The sequence below is a fragment of the Chiloscyllium plagiosum genome, chromosome 1 (genome assembly GCF_004010195.1).
Source record: "Chiloscyllium plagiosum isolate BGI_BamShark_2017 chromosome 1, ASM401019v2, whole genome shotgun sequence".
In the NCBI taxonomy this organism is placed as follows: Eukaryota; Metazoa; Chordata; class Chondrichthyes; order Orectolobiformes; family Hemiscylliidae; genus Chiloscyllium; species Chiloscyllium plagiosum.
In genome coordinates, this window is record NC_057710.1 from 39,347,454 (window position 1) to 39,373,976 (window position 26,523).

Here is a 26,523-nt window from a genome sequence, read left to right on the forward strand (position 1 = left end):
TCAGTTAAGAACCTTCTCTCTTTATCCTCACTCTTTTTTCTCCCCCTCTTTCTTTCCTCTCTCTCTCTTTATCTTCTAATTCCATTTTCCTCAATTGTGTTTTAAGTTTTTCTAACTCTACTGCACTTGTCTGTTTGTCTGACACACCAGTGTTTAAGTAATTCCCTTATACTTTCAGCTTTACTTTTGTCCTTGGTTAAATCCAATTCTAACATCTTTGCTACTTCTAAGAGTAAGGTCTTTTTCTTTCCTTCTAAACTTGCTTGGCAAATTTGGGAAACATCTTCAAACCCCAGAATGTCTTTAGCAATTTTAAGAGCCGTTCCTCTCCCGTTTAATTTAACCACCCACAAGTAAGCAAAATTAAACAAATTGTCTCACCTACGTTTTATTTAAAGATCTAGGACACTAACCAGCAAATGTTTAAATGTACTGTGCTTTTTCGTATCCCAAATCTATTCAAGTCTGTCCAAATCTGACTGGATCTGTCTAAACGGTTCAAGTCATGGACCTGAGCTTCCAAAATGTTACAACACTGGGAAAACCCTTCTGCTACTTTAAACCAGACACACAGACAAGCTTACCTCATCTCGTAATCTGTTAAATTATGAGTGACAAAGAACTACCCAGATCTCTCTCTCTCAAAAAAAATGAACAATTTATTCTTTGACTCCAAAAAAATTAAACAACTATCTACACTTAAATCTCCTTTGTCTGATGGATTTATCTACTTTCCACTCTACAACAATATACTGATCCAATAAAACCCCCGATTAAGTTTAACAAAAAAATTCAAATTTCAAAACCAGCCAGCTGTCACTTTTCCCTTGGTATCTTCCTCTGTATTTTCCTCTGTAGATTTTCCTGTCTTCTTTTCTCTGGGGTTCTGTTTCACAGGTTTCATATGAAAAGGTACCTCTGCAGGCATAGTCTGTTAGTGCTCTTTGCAATTTTGGCTAACTGTTCAAAATACCCTATTTTTATACCCCAAAACATCAGACCATCTTATGAGTTTGATGTCATCAAAACATTAAAATTCAAATTCGATTGGATTTTGGTATCTTGGGGCATACTTTGAACTGATTGGCTGAATTCAAATTTGTTATGTGCCTTGGCAACTCAGCTACAGCTATTTGTTTGACAGCCAAATGTTAAATTTTAAATTGTTCAGCACACCCTGTGCTTGTTAAATCCTTGCCTGCTTTCACACTCTGTTAAAGGTACAGTGCACACCTACACCTTCATAACAAATGTTGCTTGATGTTTTCTAATCAGTCTGTTCAGAGATGCTGCTTATACTCCATCTAGGTTGTTTATAAAACTTGAAAAGAGGAATGAACTCAGAACTAATCTTAAGTAAATACCAGTGCAAACCACCTTCCAGTGTGAAAATAAAGCCTTTCCACTACTGGTTAGCAAGTTACAAAGCAAGGTTTGCATTCATATCGTCATGCTTAATTTGAACAATTTCCATTTTTATTTCTGTGAAGCAAAATCTGTGAAAAAGAATATTGTCCAAACACCAGATGATAGAAAGAAAATGTGGGGCTCTGGCAAAATAACTCTGTCACCTTTGCAGCGAACCAATGTGGTGGTCTAAATTACTGCCCTCTGAGCTGAAACCATTCTATGATCTAGAAAGTTAGAAAAAGCTGACATTGATCCATGCTGGTTGATGACTTAAGTAACAGTTTGAATGTCAACTTCGTTGTACAATCGAAGCCGCAATATACTGTTGTCTTGTTGCAGCCTCAGCTTATTGAAGGGGCAAGTGTTGAAAGTGCACAAAATGAATTTTTTATGCAAAATCAAATTAGAAATTATTAATTGGGTACCTCACATCCATAGAGCAAGAATTTGGTTTGAGCCTCTTCAGAAACTTTACAATTTGGATATTTTTATTAACATGTTTCAAAACACTGCCAAAATTATGTTTTGAAATAGAAAAATCATTCTCTTTGAAGGATTACAGATTATTTAAGTATGAGAAAGTGATTTTGAAACATTTTAGAAACCAAGGAATTAGGTGCAAGTATTAAGTGTTTAGTGTCTACTTTTGCCAAAGTAGTTTCTAGACTTTGTTTTTTTTTGTATTAGAGTCACAGAGTCACATGTACAGCACAGAAATAGACCCTTCGGTCCAAGTCATCAATGCCAACCAGATATCCTAACCTCATCTAGTCCCATTTGCCAGCACTTGGCCTGTATCCCTCTAAACCCTTCCTATTCATATACCCATCCAGATGTATTTTAAATGCTACAATTGTACCAGCCTCCTCCACTTCCTCTGGCAGCTCATTCCATACACATACCACCCTCTGTCTGAAAAAGTTGTTCCTTAAGTCCCTTTTAAATTTTGCCCCTCTCACCATAAACCTATGCCCCCTTGTTCTGGACTCCCCCAACCCCAGGGAAAAGACTTTGTCTATGTAACCTATCCGTGCCCCTCGTGATTTTATTAACTGTTATAAGGTCACCCCTCAGCCTCCAATCTCCAGGGAAAACAGCCGCAGCCTTTTCATCCTCTCCCTGTAGCTCAAATCCTCCAACCCCGGCAACATCCTTGTAAATCTTTCCTGAACCCTTTCAAGTTCCACAACATCTTTCCGATAGGAAGGAGACCAGAATTGCATGCAATATTCCAACAATGGCCCAAAAAATGTCCCGTACAACCACAACATGACCTTCCAACTCCTGTACTCAATACTCTGACCAGTAAAGGAAAGCATACCAAACACCACTTTCACTATCCTATCTACCTGTGACTCTACTTTCAAGGAACTATGAACCTGCACTCCAAGTGAAATTAGAAAGTGCACAAAGATGTGATTGGCAGGAATAGGCATGCAGAGCAAGTTTTTTTCCTCTCTATTCCGGTTTAAACTGACTGCCCTAACTTTGGAATTTTCAATCTCTTGCTGTTATTAATTATTAATGTCATTTTCACTTTTCCCAATGAATGTTCACTGCTCTAGTATGGGTGTAATGGCTACAAACTCAAAACTGCTTTGTGTTACAGAAGGTATTCCAAGTTATGCAGAATTGGCCAATAATTTATGTTTCACATTGCAATTGCACATTACTGTAAAATACTAAGTATTCCTTGCATAATTCTAATTGTATATTGCTGGAAAAGACTCAGTTTGTTAAAGGTTTTTCCTCTTGCACCCAGCATTTCACAAGGATACTAATTTAAGGTGTTGAGAGGCGATACCTTACAATTTTTCAAAATAATGAAGGGTCTGGACTTAATAGATGGGGTGACATTAGTCTTACTCATAAAAGAAACAAAACAAGAGGGCACAGTTTTAAAGTATCTTGCAAAAGAAGCAAATATGAGGTGAGAAAAATACCTTTTCTTACAGTGAGTAGTTTGGGCTTAGACTGCGCTGCCTGAGAGTGTGGTAGAGGCAAGTTCAATTGAGGCATTCAAGAAGACATTAGATAATGATTTAAAAACATAAAAGGTGGAATTTCCAACACCCTTGAGTGATGTGCCCAGTGGTTAGTCAGTGATAAACTATGCCATGATTGGAAAAATAAACAACTTGATGTTGAGTGCCAAAATGCCCCATTTGCCACTCAAGGTTTTAATGTCAGTCTGAAAATTTCACACGTAAGTGGCAAGAGTCCAAACATATACATTAACATCTGATTATTAGCGAGTCTAACTTCAGTTATATGGAGTTTGGTATTCACATGCACAGAGAAAAACTAGCGAGTGTCAGTTCTTGACAGCAAATTCTTCATCGAGTCATAGAGATGTACAGCATGGAAACAGACCCTTCGGTCCAACTTGGCCATGCCAACCAGATATTCCAACCCAATCTAGTCCCACCTGCCAGCAACTGGCCCATATCCTTCCAAACCTTTCCTATATATATACCCATCCAGATGCCTTTTAAATGTTGCAATTCTACTAGCCTCCACCACTTCCTCTGGCAGCCGATTCCACACATGTACCACCCTCTGTGTAAACAGTTACCCCTTAGGTCTCTTCTATATCTTTCACCTCTCACCCTAAACCTATGCCCTCTAGTTCTGGACTCCCCCCACCCCAGGGAAATGACCTTGTCTATTTACCCTATCCATGCCCCTCATGATTTCATAAAACTCTATAAGGTCACCCCTCAGCCTCTATCGCTCCAGGGAAAATAGCCGCAGCCTATTCAACGTCTCCCTATAGCTCAAATCCTCCAACCCTGGCAACATCCTTGTAAATCTTTTCTGAGCCCTTTCAAGTTTCATAACATCTTTCCAATAGGAAGGAGACAAGAATTGCATGCAATATTCCAACAGTGGCCTAACCAATGTCCTGTATAGCCACAACATGACTTCCCAACTCCTGTATTCAGTACTCTGACTAATAAAGGAAGGCATACCAAACGCCACTTTCACTATCCTATCTACCTGCGACTCCACTTTCAAGGAGCTATGAACCTGCACTTCAAGGGCTCTTTGTTCAGCAACATTCCTTAGGACCTTACCATTAAGTGTATAAGTCCTGCTAAGATTTGCTTTCCCAAAATGTAGCACCTTACATTTATCTAAATTAAACTCCATCTGGCTCTTCTCAGCCCATGGGTACTTGGCAGTCCCAGCTCGCCGCTTGCTTCTCCAGGTCTTCACCTGACAAGCTTTCCCCAGCATCAAGGAGTGAGCTTCATGGACCGTGAGCACCTGCATCCTGTGACTGCAGCATTGCACATGTCTGACTGAGGAGAAAGTGAGGACTGCAGATGCTGGAGATCAAAGTCAGAAAGTGTAGTGCTGGAAAAGCACAGCTGGTCTGGAACTTAGAGCATGGATCAGTACTCGGGGCTACGATGTTGTGGCCATAACGGAGACGTGGGTTTCACTGAGGCAGGAATGGTTGCTTGATGTCCCAGGGTTTATAACGTTTAAAAAGAACAGGGAGGGTGGAAAAAGAGGAGGGCGTGTAGCATTGCTAATCAGAGAGTGCTTCACAGCTACAGAAACGAAGGTTGTTGAGGAAGGTTTGTCTACTGAGTCAGTATAGGTGGAAGTTAGGAACAACAAGGGAACAGGCACCGCATTGGGGGTTTTTTACAGACCCCCTAATAGCAGTAGAGAGATTGAAGAACTCATAGGCGGACTGATTCTGGAAAAATGCAGAAGTAGCAGGGGTGTTGTTATAGGTGATTTCAACTTTCCCAATATCAACTGGAACCTCATAAGTGCAGATGGTTTGGATGGAGCCGTTTTTGTCAGGAGTGTTCAGGAGGTTTTCCTTACTCAGTATGTAGACAGACCGACGAGGGGCGAGGCCATTTTGGATTTGGGTGCTTGGCAACGAGCCGTTACAAGTGTCAGATCTCGTGGTGGGAGAGCACTTTGGTGACAGTGACCACAACTGCCTCACATTTAGCATAGGCTTTGGAAGCGAAAAGAGCAGTTACTGAGGGAAGATATTTAATTGGGGAAAAGCAAATTTTGACGCTATCAGGCAGAAGTTGGGAAGTACAGACTGGGAGCAATTGTTCCACAGAAAGGGCACAGCAGACATGTGGAAACTATTGAAGGAGCAGTTGTTGCGAGTGATGCACATATTTGTTCCTCTGAGACAGGTAAGAAGGGATAAGATTAAGGAATCTTGGATGACGAGAGCAGAGCAACTTCTCATCAAAAGGAAGAAGGCAGCTTACGTAAGGTGGAGGAAGCAAGGATTTAGCACAGCTTTAGAGGATTACAGGCTTGCTAGTAAGGAGCTCAGAAATGGACTGAGGAGAGCCAGGAGGGGGCACGAAAAAGGCTTGGCAAGAAGGATTAGGGAGAACCCAAAGGCATTTTAATCATACGTGAGGAATAAGAGAATGATCAGGGATAGCGGAGGGAACTTGTACGTGGAGTCTGAGCAGATAGGAGAAACCCTTAATGAGTTTTTTGCATCGGTTTTCACCAAGGAAAGGAAACTTGTTGTAAATGAAAACTTTGAGGAGCTGGGATATAGTCTTGACCGGATCGAGATCGATGAAGTTGATGTGCTGGAAATTTTGGAAAACATTAAGATTGCTAAGTCCCAGGGCCAGACCAGATTTATCCTAGACTGCTCCGGGAAGCGGGAAAGGAGGTTGCTAAGCCGCTGGCAAGGATATTTGCCTCTTCACTCTCCACAGGAGTCGTACCGAAGGGTTGGAAGGAGGCGAATGTTATTCCTTTTTCAAGAAGGGTAATAGGGAAATCCCTGGCAATTACAGACCAGTCAGTCTGACGTCTGTGATCAGCAAAGTTTTGGAAGGAATTCTGAGGGATAGGATTTATGACTATTTGGCAAAGCATAGTGTGACTAAAGGCAGTCAGCATGGCTTTGTGAGGGGCAGGTCATGCCTCACAAATCTTATTGAGTTCTTTGAGGAGGTGATAAGACAGGTCAACAAAGGTCAAGCAGTGGATGTGGTGTATATGGACTTCAGCAAGGCATTTGATAAGGTTCCCCATGTTAGGCTCATTCATATAGTCAGGAAGTATGGGATGCAGGGAGTTTTGGCTATCTGGATTCAGAATTGGCTGGCTGACAAAAGGCAGAGAGTGGTTGTAGATGGAAAATATTCTGTCTGGAGGTCAGTGTTGAGTGGGGAACCGCCGGGCTCTGTTCTTGGGCCTCTGCTCTTTGTAGTTTTTATAAATGACTTGGGATGAGGAGGTCGAGGGTTGGGTAGTAAATTTGCAGATGACACAAAGGTCGGAAGTGTTGTTGATAGTATTGAGGGCTACTGCAGGCTGCAGCTCAACATAGGATGCAGAGCTGGGCTGAGAAATAGCAGATGAAGTTCAACCTGGAAAAATGCGAAGTGATGCATTTTGGAAGGTCGAACTCGAATGCTGAATATAGGATTAAAGTCAGGATTCTTGGCAGTGTGGAGGAACAGAGGGATCTGGGTGTGGAAGTACATAGATCCCTCAAAGTTGCCACCCAAGTGGATAGGGTTGTTAATAAAGCATATGGTGGTTTGGCTTTCATTAACAGGGGGATTAAGTTTTAAGAGCCGCGAGGTTTTGCTGCAGCTCTTCAAGTCCCTCACTTGGAATATTGTGTCCAGTTCTGGTCGCCCTACTATAGGAAAGATACGGAGGCTTTGGAGAGGGTGCAAAGAAGGTTTACCAGGATGCTGCCTAGACTGGAGGGCTTGCCTTATGAAGAAAGGTTGAAAAAGCTCGGACTTTTCTCTCTGGAGAGAAGGAGGAAGAGAGGAGACTTGATCGAGATATATAAAATAATGATTTGGAGATGCCAGTGTTGGACTGGGGTGTACAAAGTTTAAAAAAATCACACAACATCAAGTTATAGTTCAATAGGTTTAATTGGAAGCACACTAGCGTTCGGAGCGCCGCTCCTTCATCAGTTTGAAGATATTAGGAGGATGGTATAAAGGAGACGTCAGAGATAGGTTCTTTACACAGAGTTATGAATGCATAGAATGCGTTGCCAGTGTTGGTGGTGGAAGCAGAGTCATTGAGGATATTTAAGTGACTGCTGGACATGCACATGGAGAGCACTAAGTTGAGGGGTGCGTAGGTTAAGTTACTATATTTTACATTAGGATTAAACCTCGGCACAGCATCGTGGGCCAAAGGGCCTGTTCTGTGCTGTACTTTTCTATGTTCTATGTTCAATACTTGATATTGATATGCACCAGCACTACGCATTATAATGCTGATGCCAGGCCACTTTGCACAGACATCCACCTCATGCATTGGAACAGGGTACATCTTGACGCTTACTCGTTTGGCACTCATATACTTGGCATCTAATTGGATATTCCCAGCCTTGCCTTGGCTTTTTACGTATTACTACTTCATTCAGTATTTGTAACCCCACTGTACTCTTATGTCGCCTTTTTATGCGCCAGGGGTAGAGCTTGATGGGATAGGCATGTTGCTGTTTGACACTCTGCACTGATACCCTTAGCCACAACAGCTGTATTTACCTCCTCTTTGAACATGATAATGTTTTGGTCTCAACCACTTCATGTGGACTGCGAATTCCACAGGTTCACTGCGCTCTGGGTGAAGAAATGTTTCCTAATTTCAATCCTAAAAAGGTTTATCCCTTATCCTTAAAACAGACCACTGACTCTGGACTTACCCCACAGTGGGAGCATCCTTTCTGCATCTACCCTGTCTAGTTCTGTTAGAATTTTATAGATTTCAATGAGATCTCCACCCATGTTCATTCTTCTAAACTTCAGTGAATGTAATCCTAACTAGCTCAAACTGTCCTTGTGTCATTCCTGCCAGGCCAGGAATCAATTAGGTAAACCTTCGGTGTACCCCCTCTGTGGTAAGAACATCCTTCCTCTGATAAAAAGAACAAAACTGCACATGAGATTCCAGGTGTGGACTCACCAATTCCCTATAACAATGCCGCAAGACATCACTGCTGCTGTACTCAAATCCTTTCACTTTGAAGGGTGGAAGGGTATGGGGGAAAAGCAGAATCAATAGACTGAGCTGGATGATCATCGCTGATGAAGTTTAAGGGGGGAGCAAAATAGCCTGCTTCTGCTTCTATTCTCTATGTTTTTCTGTAATTACATGCAACATTTCTATGATAGTGTTCATTTGATAGAAATTTGTGTTTTTAAAGCAATGTTCTTAAGTTTCTTGATCTGTCTAACGAAGTGAACACTGAATGCATATACTTGTCACAATGGTTGTGTAAAACTACCATTCTTTACTCGACTGTTCTGCCTTAACTCTTTGCCTGCATGCAAACAGAAAGAGAGAAATGTTTCATGCTGATGGTTTCCACTTCTGCTTTGGTTATAACAGCTGTTATTTTCAACCTCCAACCAATTTGGTTCTTTTAGAATCTAGATGTGTTCTGCAACCAATTTGATTGGTTTTGATAGTTCCAGTTTTTTTTCCTGAAGCAAGTCTGTTCAGACAATAACTGATAACTTTTAGTTCAAGACTCAAAAAGCTGATTTTGTTTTTCTCCCTGTGCTGGTGAGGAGAAGCTTTGCAGATGATGTTCTCAGGAGCTTAAATTGTTGAGGAAGACCAAATACAAAGTGTGTGATGCTGTATTCTGAAGTGAGAGTTGAAATTTGTGTAGGGATCATCTTATTCTGTAATGTCACTAATTTCCTTCATGTGTATTTACAAGCATGTTTATGTCTACCCATTCATTTAATGAGACATTTTGAGAGACAGAGCTTGCTGGAATTATTCAATGCAAGTTTGGAATTTTCAGTTTGTTAACCATGAACTTTTCTATGCACAAATTTATTTTCATCTGTTTCTCATTTTTGTAGGGAGCTTTACCAAAGTATTCCCATAATGCCCTAATGGTTCAAGCCATGAAGACCAACCTGACAGATCCAGATATCCATATATTATTCTTTGATGTGGAAGCTCTGATCATCCAGTTGCTAACAGAGGAAGCATCCAGACCCAATCCCACTCTTATTTCTCCAGAGAGTCTCCAGAAAACACCAGGCAGTGCAGACAAAAGCAGTTCTTTCCTGACTGGGAAGAGAGCAGCTGTCCTCTTCCAACAGGTGAAGGAAACTATCAAAGAGAATATTAAGGAGCATTTGCTGGATGATGATGATGATGATGATGAAATGAGGAGGCAGAAGAGGGAAGAAAGTGACTCAGAATATAAGGGCAGCAAATCAAAGCCACTCACACTGTTAGAGTACAACCTAACAATGGACACTGCCAAACTATTCATGTCCTGTCTTCACGCTTGGGGATTGAATGAAGGATTAGATGAGGTTTGCCTCATTCGCCTTGGCATGTTAAAACCTCACTGTCCTGTATCTTTTGGTTTGCTGTCAAGAGGAGGACATATGTCGCTGATGCTTCCTGGCTTCAAACAGACCAAGTCACTAGATGGTGCCATTGAACCAGGAAAAAAGCAAATTCTGGGAAACAGTGCATACAACGTGTCCAGGGCTGTCACAACTCAACACCTGCTGTCTCTCATTTCTTTAGCCAATACTTTAATGAGTATGACCAATGCAACCTTCATCGGAGAGCACATGAAAAAATTACCACAAAGGTGTGAATTATCTCTGTTCTTGTGCAACTGAAGTAAAATCACTTAAGTTCTCAGAAGGGGTAACACATTTTGAATATAAAGGTGTTGCAGGTTAAAGTTATTTCAGTAATGATTTCATAACTTTGTTAATTGAATCTATTTATTTTCAAAATTAGTTGCGTATGGATGTAATTTTCTGTAAGAACAACTTGAAAGAACAAGTTATACTTTCCAATCATTGTCTCCAACTGTGACCCATTTCCAGCCTTGCTTTACCTCTACTTAATTATTTTGTTATTGCATCATACTAGTTCGCCAGCTCCCTTCCTCTTAGTAACTATGAAGTCAGACATTTGTCCCAGCCCCGCTCTGTGTTGATCAGCATGATAATCAATATCTACCAGCCTGGCACTTTGTCGTGATGTATCTTTGTAACTTTACCTCTCCATTGTTTTCATAATGTCTTCTGCTCTAATATTTTTCTACAGTTTGTCTCTCAAGCATTGCTATTCCATCGTTCCACACACACCTATGTAGTGGTTGACATGGGCTCTTTTATTTTTTTATCGTTCCTTTTGCCTGTGCAGTCAAATCTGAAGAATGGTGAACATAATCTTTTCCTTCTTTCTTCCTTTATTTTCGACCCCTTATTATTTGGAACTATGTGAGCACCTTCAAATTTACATTAAAACTCAAGCTTTCACTTCACCTCCTTCTTTTGATCTGAGGGTTGTCGTCACATTGTCCAACTAACATTGTACGCATTGAGTTCTGTATGAATTAAAATTAACATTGACAAAGGAAAAGTACCTTTCCTTTTGGTCTTTAGCCAGTGTCTTCAGACCTCTCCCCTTCTACCCAGCTGCTGGGTCAAGTCAAATCTTAATGCATTCTTTGTTCTGAAATTAACTTCCTTCTATCTTCGTAACCCATTACCAATTCTGCCTGCCATCCTTTCTGAAAAAAATTGATTCTACCTTATTTCTGCACTACTATTGATGAAATTCTATTTTACACTTGCTCTGTAAATTACAACTTACTCAATTACTGCAAGACCAATCCTCACTTGAGAAGAATCCTTCTTTGAATTCCAGCATCACTGACATGTAAATCTGATAACTGCCTCATAAAGAGCTGGAATCCTTCCGTTATTTGACTATAAACTCAGTGTTATTACCGATATGTTAATCCATTGTCAATACCTGCTTTCTTTACTTTCAATTATCCCTTTCCAATCCATCCCTGCCACTCAAGCCACTAATGTGGGTAAGATTTTTTTTTCCTGCCTAAGCTCATTTATAACCTAAGTGCATTACCATGTGTGAGGTAGAGACGTTACAATCCAGCAATTCATGATGGTAGTGCCATTGAATTAGTTCAAAGAGAATATGCCAGATATTAGGTGGGTAATGCAGTTAGGAAACAGGATGAATAGAGAATGTTTAACAAAATTGGCAAAGATGTAAGAAGATCCTGGAGATTCTCGAGGAAAATAATCTAAAAGGCTCCCATAAGTATATAATTAACAAAAGCTGGTAGGAGAAGCAATGGGACAGTTTAAGGAACAAAAAGTGCGACTTATACTTGGATAGGGCCATGTATAAGATATATATAGTAGAATTCTGCACAGGATTTATGTTAGTACCTCTGATGTTCTTTCTCTGTGTTATTAAACTTTGTTGGAGAGGGCACAATTTCAAAACTCATGAATGACACAACTTGGAAATATTGTGAACAATGAGGTGGATAGCAATAAATTTCAAGAGTACTTTGACAAGCCGAGAGAATGAGAATATAAATGGCAAATGTTCAGTGTGATGTGGACAAATGCGTGGCTGAATGTGAGGTTATCAACTTTGATAGCAAAAACAGGAATGCAGATGGCTGTAAATTGAGTGATGGGAATATGCATCAAGTCCTGAGTATCCTCTTACATCAGATGCTGAAGGTAAGCATGCAAACACAGCATGCAGTAAAGAAGAAAAATAGAATATTGCCTCCCTTTGTTTCCTTTCCTGATGAAGGATGCCTTACTATAGAAGGGGTGCAGCAAAGATTTGCCAGTCTTTACTAGTTCTGAAGAAACTTTATGAAACCCTGGTTCACCCTCGACTACTGTGCCCTTTTCCTGGTATCATGCTTTAAGAAGAATATGAAGACAGAGAATCCACAGAAAAGATTCACAAGAGTGGTTCTGTGAATCAGTTGTGTAGATAGAGGGGAAAAGGATACTCTTGGCGAAGAGAGGATTAAAAGGAAACTTAATAGAGGTTTCCAAAGTCATGAGGGTTCTAGTCAGAATACATAGGAACTGGAGTAGGCAAATTCAGCTTATTGAGACTGGCCAGCCATTCATTTAGATCATGGCTGAACTTTGACCTTTCAGGCACAGGTAAGTTGTATTGTCACCATATTCCATAATATCCTTGGTCTCCAGAAACCTATTGATTTCTGTCTTGAACCTACTCAATAATTCAGCTTCCACTGCCCACAGGTAGAAAAGTGCAAAGATTCACCACCTTCTGAGAAAAGTCTTAGTCTTAAAAAGCTGATCACTCATCTTGAGATCATAGCCCCGGTTCTAAAGTCACCAGTTAAGGAAAAAGTCCCATCTGTATTCACCCTTTTGTGCCCTGTATGAATTTTGAGGTTGAATGAGCTCTCTTGTCACTTTTCAAAACTCGAGTAAATGCAGATCTGGTTTTCTCAATCTCTCTTCATAAGCTGAACCTAAGAATTAGGAGTACAAGTGGGCAAGTCTTTTGAGCCTGTTCTGCTCTTTTACAATCATGACCAATCTCATCTTAGCCTCAACTCTGCTTTCTTGCCTGCTCTCCTCAATCCTTCAACCTATTACTAATCAAAAATCTATTGCCTCCTTAAATTTACTCATGTTTCCACATCAACCATATTCTAGGGTAGTGAATTCCACAGATTCATGACCCTTTGAGAGAAATAACTTGTCATTTTTTCCTCATTGTCAATCCCTTTTAGCAGCTTATCCCTCTCAATTAGACCTCCTCTCATTCTTCTTAACTCCACAGGTCTGAACTGCTCAATCTTGCTTCATAAAACAAACCCGTCTGCTCTGGAATGAATTTAGTGAACCTCTTCTGAAGTTCCTCCAATGCAACTATATTCCTCTTTAAGTAAAATGAGTCAAAATCCTGCGCAGTACTCCAGATGCCATATCACAAATACCGAATCAATTGCAGCAATACTTCCATGTTTTATACACTATTTTAACAATAAATGTAAAAATTCTATTTGCCTTCCTGATTACTGTACTGCATTCTAGTTGCTGTGATTCATGCCTACTGGTAGTAAGGTCACGAAGTACAGGACACCAGTTGAGGTGATTGGCAAAAGGAATAATGTTGACATGGATAGGATCTGCAATGTCCTGTCTGAGCTTGTGGTGGAGGCAGACTCAGTTGAGGCCTTCAAAAAAGAACTGGATAATTATCAAAAAGCAGTAACATTTTTAAGGCTAAAGAGAAAATGGGTGGGATTGCAAATGAGTTTTCTCTTCCAGAGATCGAGCACAGAGCCCACTTCCCTCATTCCCTACTGTAATCTATCTTTTGATCTATGATGTAATAATATTATGGAAATGTTCCACTACCTTTTGTTAGACATAACACTGAGATCATTATCTGCTCTCTTGTGAAGATTTATCCTAATCCAACGTACAAAACATATTCAGTTATTCACTTCTTGTTTGTGAAAGCTTGTTGAGTTTTTCATACACAACAGAAGCTGCATTTCAGATGAAAGGCATTGGATGCAAAATATTTTGGGGCATCTTGAGGCTATGAAAGGACAAGAGATAGGAATAAGTGTCATCCATATAGCCTGTTGTACTGCTCTGCTGTTCAGTCCAGTTGTAGCTGATCGTGATATTCAATTCCACTTTCCTGCCTGCTCCCCATGTACCTTGATTCTCAAAGACCAGAAGTCTTTCTAACTGCGCCTTAAATGTAATTATCAATACAAAATCCACTACTCTCTTACACAGAGAATTCCCAAAGATTAAAACTTCTCCTTATCTCTGTTTTAATGGTTCAAAGCCTTATCATAAAACTGTACATCTGAGTTCTAGACTCGCCATACGCGAAACAACGTCTCTATGTCTAACTTTCAAATCTTTAGTACTTTGATAGGATCACCTTTAATTTTGGTGAACTCCAAACAATATAGGCCTGATTCACTCAGGCTCTTATTATGAGACAATTTCCCATTACAGGAACCAATCTTATAATCCTAGTCTACATAACCTCCACTGTATACATGCAGGTTTAATTGTTATTTTTAATTGATCCTTCCACCTAATCTGTGGAGAAACCTCACTCGCTTAGTATAGTGCTTGTACTCTGTCTTGTCATTAGATGAATTTTTTGCCATTCTGTTGATGCCTGGAATAAACGCTAAAGCTATTTTACCTTGCTGTTCCTCTTCTTGCCTTGAACTTTTTAAAAACAAAAGTCCTGTGTTTTTCAGGTTACCTGAAATTAGAGTCGATCAAATTTCCTCCTGACTTGATTTCCACCTTTCCTTCGTGTGCAGGACTGCAAAGCTCTTTTACATGAGTGTTATATGAATCTGACCCAAGTATGTTACCATAGCAGAGCGTTGCTGAACAGGTTCATACGTTGAGTCAAGGATTCACAATTTATATCTCAGAATTTTGATGATTCCAATAGAAGTGATTGTAATCAAACCATATTGAGGAAAAATAGAGAAAATGGAAGGTGTAGCTTGGGGTGCATCAACAAGCGACAGTGGCAGTCACGAAAAGTAGGAATATTTCACCCAAAATGTGACATCTTTGTCACCACCTTCAAGAAATTTCCTAGTATGCCAGATTTGAAGTTTTAAATACTAATGTTTCATTCTGTGCAAGATTGCCTGCTCTGCATGAAGCACCTAAAATGTGATCACAAATAATTCAGATTCCATTAAGTTGTAGCAACAAGAATTACACGGATTTAAAGAGAAACTGCATCAATTTCAGCATATACTTGAAATTAACAATACACCTATTTCAATGCAACAAAAGAGGTGAAATTAAATGATTGTCTGGTTCATTTTTCTGAGCAATGCTTAATGAATCAGAATTTAAAATTTAACTGTCAGTTATCATAACTGCTGCATTCTCCATGACAATACCTCTGCCAATCCGAGTCTACTTGCAAACCGTCAGCATTCTGCATTTATCAAGCTTAAATGTTGTTTTACCTTTGCATTAGTATTCTTGTGAGTTGTCCTGATGAGTGCAAGATGAAAAGCTTCATCAAAATGTGGCTTTTTCAGCAATACTCAATTCCTGATGAAGGGCTTATGCCTGAAATGTTGACTCTCCTGCTCTTCGGATGCTGCCTGACATGCTGTGCTTTTCCAGCACCACACTCTTGACTCTGATCTCCAGCATCTGCAGTCCTCACTTTCTCCCATTTTCAGCAATATTTGTAGGATTATATATCTATACCAGTAATAAAATTTTGTGCATTTCATATAACCTGTATTTCTCAATGCTTAATGTTAAAGGAAAGGTCAAACACTGTTACACACAAGCCACTGTGCTTGGTTAATTTAGGGCAAACTTCAAAGTCATCATGGTTATATTTTCAATTTGGCAGCAATGTAATTGAGAGAAATGAAACCGCAAATGCATTTCAAAACAAATGTAATGGAAAAATTTCAGGGACCCTTCAGAAAATCAAAACAAAAATGCGTTTGTTGAAAATGAGGTAGACGTGCAGGAAGCTGGAAGAGCACAGCAAGCCAGGCAGCATCAGGAGGTGGAGAAGTCAACATTTTGAGTGTGACCCTTCTTCAGGACAGGGGTAGGTGTAAAGGGAGCTGCAGATAAAGGGGGCATGGGAGGGTTTTGGATGGAGAGAGGGGCAGAATGGTGAGGTAGTGATAGGTGAACGCAGGCAGAGGGTATGATTGGTTGGTCGATGGGAAGAATGAATCCAGTTGGTAGCTGGAAGGAAGGGTGGATCAGAGGTATGGAAGGGAGGGGGAACGGCAAGAAAGACTGTCGGGGAATGTAAGGAAGGTTATTTGAAGTTGGCAAACTCCATGTTAAATTCGCCAGGCAACAGATCACCCAGGCAGAAGATGAGGTGTTGTTCCTCCAATATGTAGTCTGACTCGCAGTGGCAATGAAGGAGGCTGAGGATGGTCATGTTGGAAAGGGAGTGGGAAGGGGAATTAAAATGGGCCGTGACTGGGAGGTCAGGTTGGCCCCTGCGGGACTGGCTGAGATGTTTAGTGAAACGTGTCCTGAGTTTACGTTTGGTCTCACCAATGTAGAGAAGACCACACCGGGAGTACTGGATCAAGTAAACTAGGTTAGAGAAGAGGCAGGTGAACCTCTGTCTCACTTGGAAAGACTGTTTGGGGCCCTGGATGGAGGTGAAAGGGTCGGTGTGCAGGTTTTGCATCTTTTCCCGTTGCAGAGGAACCTACCTGAGAGTTCAGGGGGGTTGATGGGGAAATCGGCATGAACCAAGGATTGGCGAAGGTAGAGAGGGGTGGGGAGAGAAAGGTATTCTTGGTGGAGGGGTCTAATGGGTTGGCAGAAGTGTTTAAGGATGATATGTTGGATGCGGACTCTAGTTGGGCAGTAGGTGAGGACAAGGGGAACTCTGTCTTTATTGCATTTGGGAAGGGTTGTAGGTTTAGAGCAGTGGAGTGGGGAATGGAGGAGGTGGAGAGCTGTGTGTATGACAGAGGTGGGGAAAATAACGTTGTTCAAAATAGGTGAACATCTGGGATACATGGGAGTGGAATGTCTCCACCCCCTGTCCTGAAGAAGGGTTGCACCCAAAACGTTGACTTCTCCAACTCCTGATGCTGCCTGGCTTGCTGTGTTCTTCTAGCCTCCTGTTTGTCTACTTTAGATTCCAGCGTCTGCAGTTTTTATGTCTCCAACCTTGTTGACAATGAAGTTAAATCTATTGCAACACAAAAGCCATAATTGAAGTTTGACTAAATTTCAAAACAGCAACAAAGCTAAAAATAATAGTGATACCTCTGCAATTTTCTCACAACATAATAGTTTAATTTCAGGAAGGCAACATTAAAATATTATCCCCAGAAATGAATATTTATTTGAATACATCATTTGGCTTTTCATGCAAGGCATAAAGTCTTCATGCTGAAGCATTCAGGTCTATCTATTATTTATTTCTGTTTATGGTATATTTCGGAAATCTGTAATGATTGCCAACATTAAGCTTATCTTTCTGATATTATTGTGTTCACATGTGTATCTCACAGAACACCACATGAACATGATGACTTGGTTTTAATAAACAGTAAATGCCTTTTATATTTTGGAGTTTGGAGTATCCCTTTGGGTACCTTTTAAATCTGGACTGTAGCAGAGAAGAGTTTTCTCTAATTTGTGTGCTGCTTTTAAATCAAATGAGTTGTAACTATAAGACTGTAGTTATCTAGTGATTTGTTAATGAGCTGGATCGACACTAAATTTTACAACATTTGACTGATATGGTAGAGCTTCAAATCCTAAACATCAAGAAGGCTTGATCTGTTTCAAAGTCTGTAATTAATATTTGATTGTTATTCCTTGCAGACCACAGAAACCAAGCACCCTGGAGATGACTAAAGGGAAACTTTCCCCTCCAGTCTCTTCCATCACTGTACAGGGACAGATCAAACAAGGTAACTACAAAGCAAAGCTCTGAGAGGAGCACAGAATTAAAATGACAGAGGGTAGTCTAAATGCACTGTGTGAAATTATTCCTCTTCTGTCTTCTGTTGTTTGAAAAAAAAATCCTACCCTACTGCAAGACTGAATTTAAGCAGTGTGTTTCTGTGTTTGTCTATTTAAAAGTTTACCTTTCAAAGTACCAAATAAATTTAAGTCAAAGTACCAGAACTTAAATAGGAGGTAAATGTGAATCTTGTTGGCAGTAGATTGTCTAGTCCTGTTTAATAGTGTATTTGGCTGCTATTCCATTATTGGCATATCCAGCGCTCAAATTACTTTACGTTCATATCTGGGGCAGATGAAGTTCAATAAGGAGGGCATTTGTGAAGTTTATTTATTAACCAACTTGCGAATTGTGTTTCTTTTGAATCTGAAGGTCTGTCATCTGACATGGTAAAATGTTCGAGTCCATTATAAATGATGTAGTAAGAAAAACATGATGTAGTTTAGAAAAACATGACATAATCAAATAGAGTCAACGTGACTTCATGAAGGAGAAATCATGCCTGAGAAATTTATTACAGTTCTCTGAGGAGGTAACAAGCAGGATAATGTAATATGTTTGGATTTTCAAAAGGCATTCAGTAAGATAAAAGTCCATAGTATTGGGACAGCATATTAGCATGAATAGAGGATTGGCTAACGAATAGAAGACGAGTTGAGGTAAAGGGGAATTTTCAGGCTGATAACGTTCCACAAGTCGAGTACCACAGGGACCAGTGATGGGTTCACAATTATTTACTATCTAAATTAGTGACTTGGATGAGGAAAATGAATGTCACATTTATAGATGACACAAATAAGTGAGAGGGCATGTGCTGAGGGTAATGAAAGAGTCTATAGAGGGATTTGTACAGGTTGACTGGGTGGGTGAAAACGTGGTAGGTGGAATATCATGTAGGAAAATGTGAGGTTATGCACTTTGGCAAGAAGAATAGAAAAAGCTGAATATTATTTATATGGGGTTTACAGAAATCTGGAAACAGAAATTTGAGGATCCTTGTGTATGAAGCATAAAAAGTTAGCACTGAAGTTCAGTGGTAATGGAGAAGGCAAATGTTACGATTAAATGTATTTCAAAAGGAATGAAGTATATATATTGAGAGATTTTGCTAAAACTATACAAATCATTAGCCAGACCATATCTGAAATACTCTGTACAGTTTGGTCTCTTATTGAAGGAGAGATACATTGGCATTGAAGGCAGTCCACAGAAAGTACACTAGCCTCATTCTGGGTATGAAGAGATTTTTTTTATGAGGATAGCTTGTCTGGATTGGGCTTTTACTCATTAAAGTTGAGAAGACTGAGACATAACTTAATTAAAATGTGCAAGATTTTTAGAAGGGTTAACAGGATAGTTAATGGGAGATTGTTTCCTCTTGTTGGAGACCCTTGTAGATGAGAGGACGTAATGTCAAAATAAGGGATTAGCCATTTAACATAGTGATGAGCAAGATTTTTTTGAGTTAAAAATCACACAACACCAGGTTATAGTCCAACAGGTTTAATTGGAATCACTAGCTTTCGGAGCGACGCTCCTTCATCAGGTGGTTCTGAGGAAATTAATCTTTGGAACTCTTTACTGCAGAAGGCTGTTGAGGTTGCATCATTAAACATATTCAAGGTACTGATTTCTAATCAGTAAAGGAATCTAGAGAATCTGGCAGAAATGTGGTGGTGAGGATTATCAGAACAGCCATAATCTCATTAAATGGTAGGGTAGGCTCAAAATAGCTGAATGGCCTACTGCTGTTTTATGATCATATAAATATCATGCATTCAGCATACATCTTTAATGCCGCAAATAACTAAAATATCAAATTTTAAAAAAGAGGATGAAAACAACACAAATAACACGTATGAAAAAGATATTATCTGCTTTAGTATTTTTACAAAGTCCTCAACAAGTCATGGGACAACTCCTTCCCATTCTTCTTTCTGTGTTTCAAGTCAGTCTCAAGTGCACTTTTGTCTGATTATAAAATCCAATGTTTAAAACATAGTCATGTTGTACAGTCTGCACTAAAAAAAAATTTACTTCGTGTGGCTAAGAACTAAGCTATTGAACCCATTGCATTATCTTTGGCAAGGAAAGCATAACAATTGCCTTGGTCTTTATAATGCAAAAAAGGTCCTATATGTTGTATGGAATTACCTGTCTTATCAAACTTAAGTCAGCATCGTGTATTTCCACTCCAAACATTGTAACTTTCATCTGTGAGATAAACTGCTATTGCTCCATCTCTGTTTCAGTGCAAGCTTGTATTCTATTCAGCTGCTTAATGCTGTGCTTATGTTGCATTCCAAACAAAATTACTTTATTTCTGATCTTTTAAAATTATCGTTATTATTTCACGGCATTTGGCTGTCTCTGAAATCAGCATTTATTGTCCATCCAGTACTTGCCCTGGAGAAACTGGGGAAGGCAGCTCATCACTGCTGTCACACATGGCGTGTGGGGACATCATATTGCTGGGAAGGGAGATCCAGGATTTTGACCCAGTGACCAGTCAGAATATTGTGTGGTTTGGAGGGGAACTTAATATTCCAGTGCATCTTATCCCCTTGTCCATCTAGGTAATCAAGGTTATGGGTTTGAAAGGTGCTGTTGGAGAAATCTTGATGAGCTACTGCAGTACATCTTGTAGATAGCACACATTTCTGACGTGGTGAAGGGAATGAATGCTGAAGGTGGTGGCTCCGGGTTGCTTTATCCCACGGAGTGTGAAGCCTCCTGAGTGGTGTTGGAGCTGCACACGTCTAGAAAAGTGGAGAATATTCCGTCACATCACTCAGTGCTTTGTAAATGGTGGTCAGGCACTGGGGAGACCAGTGATGAGTTACTCACCACAGAGTTCCTAGGTTCTGACCTGTTCTTGTAGCCACAGTATTAATATGGCCAGTCCAGTTCAATTTCTAGTCAACAGTAATCCCAAAAACGTGAGATGCTTAGATTCTCTCTTGTTGGAGGTAGTTCTTTCATGGCACTTGTGTGGTATTCATTTAGCTTGTGACTCCACAGCCTAAGGCTAGAAGTTGTTCTGGTATTGCTACTTATGGACAACAACTGCTTCAGCATCTGAGTTGTTGTGAGTACTGGTGAGCAGTGTGTAATCATCAGCAAGCATCCTGACTTCTGACCTTATGATATAGAAAAGGTCATTGATGAAACATATGATCTTACAAACAGTGTAGATTATTATGCCCTTTGAGCCAGTCCTTCTGCAGTTTCCACTGTCCCTTCCTTCAGGATCCTTGGATACATCTCATCTAATGTTGGTGCTTCATCACACTTAAACTACAAAAAGCTTAACCAAACCACCACCTTACCTGAAGGATTCCTGAAGAAGGGCTTATGCCCGTAACGTCGATTCTCCTGTTCCTTGGATGCTGCCTGACCTGCTTCCAGCAACACATTTTCAGCTCTGATCTCCAGCATCTGCAGTCCTCACTTTCTCCTCAAACCACCACCTTACTAATTTTAAACCTTTTAGTGACTTATCTGTCCCGATGGCTGAGGCAGCATTTACCTCGTAGAGGAAGACTAATGCACAGTATTCATTTAACTCTAAGTCATGACTCTTGCCTTGAAGGGTAAGTATCCCTTTCCCCCCTCAATCAACGTTCCCTCCTCAATCAACTTTCCTTGAAAGAGAACAGCCCCCATTTCTTAAGTTTATCATTGCTACTGTGGTTCACTGTCCCTGTAAAAACTATCATAAGTCTTTTCTTCTGTGTATAAGTCTATGAGGACTTGTACATTTAATGGTAAGGTTCTAGGGAGTATTGCTGAACAGAGACCTTGGAGTGCAGGTTCATAGCTCCTTGAAAGTGGAGTCGCAGGTAGATAGGATAGTGAAGAAGGCATTTGGTATGCTTTCCTTTATTGGTCAGAGTATTGAGTATAGGAGTTGGGAGGTCATGTTGCGGCCTTACGGGACATTGGTTAGGCCACTGTTGGAGTATTGCATGCAATTCTGGTCTCCTTCCTATCGGAAGGATGTTGCAAAACTTGAAAGGGTTCAGAAAAAACTTAAAGTTGTTGCCAGGGTTGGAGGATTTGAGCTATAGGGAGAGGTTTAATAGACTGCGGACGTTTTCCCTGGAGCATCGGACACTGAGGGGTGACCTTACAATGTTTGTAAAATCATGAGGGGCATGGATAGGATAAACGGACAAAGCTTTTTACCTGGGGTGGGGGAGTCCAGAACTAGAGGGCATAGGTTTAGGGTGAGAGGGGAAAGATATAAAAGAGACTTAAGGGGCAATGTTTTCACACAGAGGGTGGTGCGTTTATGGAATGAGCAGCCAGAGGAAATGGTGGAGGCTGGTACAATTGCAACATTTAAAAGGCATCAGGATGGGTATGGGCAATGTTTTCACACAGAGGGTGGTGCGTTATGGAATGAGCAGCCAGAGGAAATGGTGGAGGCTGGTACAATTGCAACATTTAAAAGGCATCAGGATGGGTATGTGAATAGGAAGGATTTAGAGGTATATGGGCCAAGTGCTGGCAAATTGGACTAGATTAGGTTAGGATATCTAGTTGGCATTGATGAGTCAGACCGAAGGATTTGTTTCTGTACTGCACGTCTGTGATTCTATCTCTTTAACATCTTCACATCCTTTCTAAGTTAGACACAATATTGAAGTTGAGTTTTACACAGGACCAGTATTGTTTTTTAAATACATACTAATGACTTAGATTTGGCTGAACAGGACACTGATTCAAAATTTGTAAGTTTCACTCAACCTGGAAGTGAACTGTGAGGATGATGACAGATTAGTTGGTGGAAGGGGAGATCATATAATAAATGAAATTTAATGCAAAGAAGTATGAAACTATTTGGTTTGTTATAAAAGAAAGAGGTATAAGATCAGAAACCTGAGTGTCTATGGACACAAATCATTGAAGGTGACAGGACAGATTGAGAAGTTGGTTAAAAGGGTATTCAGATTGCAAGGCCGAACATATAGAGGTGTAGAGTAAAAAAACTAAGGAAGATAGATGAACACGCTGCTATGTATTTGCAGTTTTAAATATTTGTACGATACTTGCTTTATCTTTTAAAATATATCAAGACTGAACAAGTATCTTCAGTATCTGAATGCAGAGGTCAACCTAGCAATTGCAAATCAGTCAAATTTCTGTTTGAGATACGTGACTTGAAACAATTATTCAAGATAAAATTAATAATTACAAAGAAAAATATGGATTGGTTTCAAAGACCCAGCATAGATTTAAGGGAAAATCATGCAGAACTAACGGATGGAGTTATTTGAAGTTAATGGGAAGGCTGTTGATGTGGTTGGTATTCATGGACGTCTAAAAGGTTTTCAATGCAGTGCTACACAGAATTGAGAGGAAAGTTATAGATCATGAAATAAAAGGGTCACATTGGATGCAAAACTTGCTGAGGGATAGGAAACAAAAAGGTTTTTGGTTAAGGAGTATTTGCCAAGTTGGAGTAAAGCTTGGAGTGAAGTTCCCCAGCGGGCAACGTTGGGCATTGGCATTTCCTGTTGGATTAAATAAGCTAGGCAGTTGTGGATATTGCAAAGCTTTTAACCATTATAAATCATGAGGAGGACAGAATAGAACATCAAAACGATGTTGACAAGTTCGGCAGATAGGTGGCAGATGAAGTTCAATCCAGAGAAATGTGAAATGATGCACCTTGGTGCAAAGGATACTATTCTTGGGTATGCAGGAACAGAGAAACCTGGGTATATGTACATAAATATTAAAGGTGGAAAAGCAGGTAGTGAGAGCTTCTTTTTAAAAAAAATGCATGACTCTAGACTACATAAAAGCAGGAATAGTGTAGATGAACAGTGAGGTTATGATTAATCTATATAAGAGCTGGTTAGAATTCAGCTAGGATATTCTGTATAGCACACCTGATTTTATGAAGAATGTCAATGTATTCAAGAAAGTGTCAAAGAGGTTGATGAATATAGTTTCAGGGATAAGACACTAGTTATGAGGAAAGGTTTGGAAAGTTGAAACTGCTTTCCTTGACAAGGAGAAGACAAAGAGAAGATTTGATTGAAGTTTTCAAAATTGTGAACGATCTGGACAGAGTGGATGAGAAGGAACTGTTCCCACTGGTAAATGGATCAAGAACAAGAGGGCACATTTTGAAGTGTTTTGTGAAAATAAAAAGCAAATGTGAGGTAAGAAAAACCTTTCACGCAGCAGGGTGTTAGGGTCTGGAAATGTGGCTGAGGCAGGTTCAATTGAGGCATTCACGAGGGCATTGGATGATTATTTCAATGTTTTGCAATAAATCAAAACCTCGAAGAGCCAGTACAGACACAATGGACCAAATAGACTCCACCTGCACTGTACCAATGTGTGTTCAAAATGAGGAGCAATCGAGACAGGGAGAAACTATTCCCTTTGGCAAAGGGTCAAAAGCCAAAGAATGTGGATTTAGCTTGATGCACAAAACAACCAAAGATAAAATGAGAAGACATGCCTTTAGCTCAGCCAGTGTTCAGGATCTATAATGCACTGGTTACATGTGTGATGGAGACAATTCAATTTTGAAATCATTCAAAAAGGATTGGTTAAACCCCTGAAGTTATGAAAGAAATTGTGCAGGATTATGCGAATGGGGATAGCTGAAACACTTTTGCAGAAAGCAGATGTGGAATTGATATGTCAAATGCCCTCCTCTGCTGTAACCATTCTGTGTCCCAGATTCCTCACAACTTTAGTTTGGTTGTCCTCTGTTTAATGAACTATATATAAATTATACATACAACCAGAATGGCTGGCACTAATTTTAATCTATTAGTGTTCAATCTATAGTATAGCTCAGAAATCAGAAAAGAAAAATGCTGAAAGGAAAATTGATAGTAAGTATTTAAACTAATATTATTCTCCAAAAATAATTTTGAATGTTAGGGTGTAGAAATAGCCTTCCTCTGTATTTCTAAAAGTCTATTTGAATGAAAGGAAGCAAACAGGAGAGAACTGTGTAACAGTGTGCAATTTAACCAAATAAGACAAGTCACAGTGAACTCAAATGTCAAAAGTGTAAAGAAGGCAAAAGAGAGGACTGCATATGCTGGAGATCAGAGTCAAGAGTGTAGGGATGGAGAAGCACAGCAGGTCAGGCAGCATTCGAGAAGCAAAATCGATGTTTCGGGCAGGAGCCCTTCATCAGTCCTGTGGGCGGCATGGTGGCACAGTGGTTAGCACTGCTGCCTCACAGTGCCAGAGACCCGGATTCAATTCCCGCCTCAGGTGACTGACTGTGTGGAGTTTGCACACTCTCCCCGTGTCTGCGTGTGTTTCCTCCGGGTGTTCCAGTTTCCTCCCACAGTCCAAAAATGTGCAGGTTAGGTGAATTAGCCATGCTAAATTGCCCAGAGTGTTAGGTGCAGGGGTAAATGTAGGGGAATGGGTCTGGGTGAGTGCGCTTTGGCGGGTCGGTGAGGACTTGTTCGGCTGAAGGGCCTGTTTCCACAATGTAAGTCATCTAATCTAATCTTAAAAAAAACGTCGATTTTCCCGCTCCTTGAATGCTGCCTGACCTGCTATGCTTTTCCAGCACCACTCTAAAAGTGTAAAGAAACCTATCCCAAGATACAAATTGTGTAAATGCCAGCAATTTTGTTGGCAAATCATGATAGTTACAACAGATTATGTGCTACAAGCGTGTGGAAGAGTATTCTTTCAGTTTTCTTAACCATTAAAGCAAGTGGTGTGCCAACATTTGTGCCATAGATCATGCAATAATTTTAGTACGGAAATAAACCAAAAGCTACTTTTACTAAAGGCTATTTTATGTAGGAAAGTTGTACTTCAAGTTACAGGGAATATTTTCCCTTTAACACAGTTAGAAGTCTCACTTTACAGTGATGCATTTCAGTGTGTCTTAAGTAAACATAAAATCTCCTGGAGCTAACCCAAAGTAATTATTCACTCTTAACGTTTTTTTTAAAATTCTTTCATCAGCTGTGTGTATTGCTGGCTGAGCCAGCATTTTTTGTCCATTTCTAATTGTTGTTGAGAAGGTGGTGCTGAGCTGCCTCCTTTAATTGCTGCAGTTCTTTGGTTTGGGCAGACCCACAGTGTAACTGTATCTGTGTAAAGCGTTGGACTGCTTCAGTGTTGACTGCAGATGCTGGAGATCAGAATTAAGAGTGTGGTGCTGGAAAAGGACAGCAGGTCAGGCAGCATCCGAGGAATAGGAGAATCGACGTTTTGGGTGTAAGCCCTTCATCCGGAATGAGGCTTGTGGGCCGGGGTGGCTGAGAGATAAATCGGAGGGGGGTTGGTGCTGGGGGGAAGGTAGCTAGGAATGGGATATCGCATTCCCAGCTCCCTTCCCCCAGCCCCACTCCCCCTTCCGTTTATCTGTCAGCTACCCGGCCCACAAGCCTCATTCCTGATGAAGGGCTTACGCCCAAAACGTCGATTCTCCTGTTCCTCGGATGTTGCCTGACCTGCTGTGCTTTTCCAGCACCACACTCTTGACTGCTTGAGTGTTGTTAGAATTGTACCCATCCATGCGAGTGGAGAGTATTCCATCACATCCTGACTTGTGCCTCAGAGATGGTGGACAGGTGTGGGGATCGAAGGTGAGAATTTGAAGTTTCTGGCCTGCTCTTGAAATTACAGTAATTTTCGTGGCTGGTTCACTTCAGTTTATTGCCATGGTAACCCTTATGGTGGAGGAACAAATTACTGCAGATGCGAGAATCTGTACCGAAATCAACAAATGCTTAAGATCACAGCAGGTCAGGCAGCATC

At 40.3% G+C, this 26,523-nt stretch overlaps 1 protein-coding gene across 5 annotated transcripts in view; it reads left to right on the forward strand.

The window, feature by feature from the left end:
• Nucleotides 1–26,523, forward strand: part of LOC122540110 (WD repeat-containing protein 7) — a 674,231-nt gene that overhangs the window by 178,975 nt on the left and 468,733 nt on the right. For all 5 annotated transcript variants that reach the window (XM_043675451.1, XM_043675605.1, XM_043675690.1 and 2 more), the window contains 2 exons: nt 9,279–10,030; nt 17,616–17,704. In XM_043675451.1, the coding sequence (XP_043531386.1) occupies nt 9,279–10,030; nt 17,616–17,704 (841 nt within the window). The remainder of the gene's footprint in view (nt 1–9,278; nt 10,031–17,615; nt 17,705–26,523) is intronic.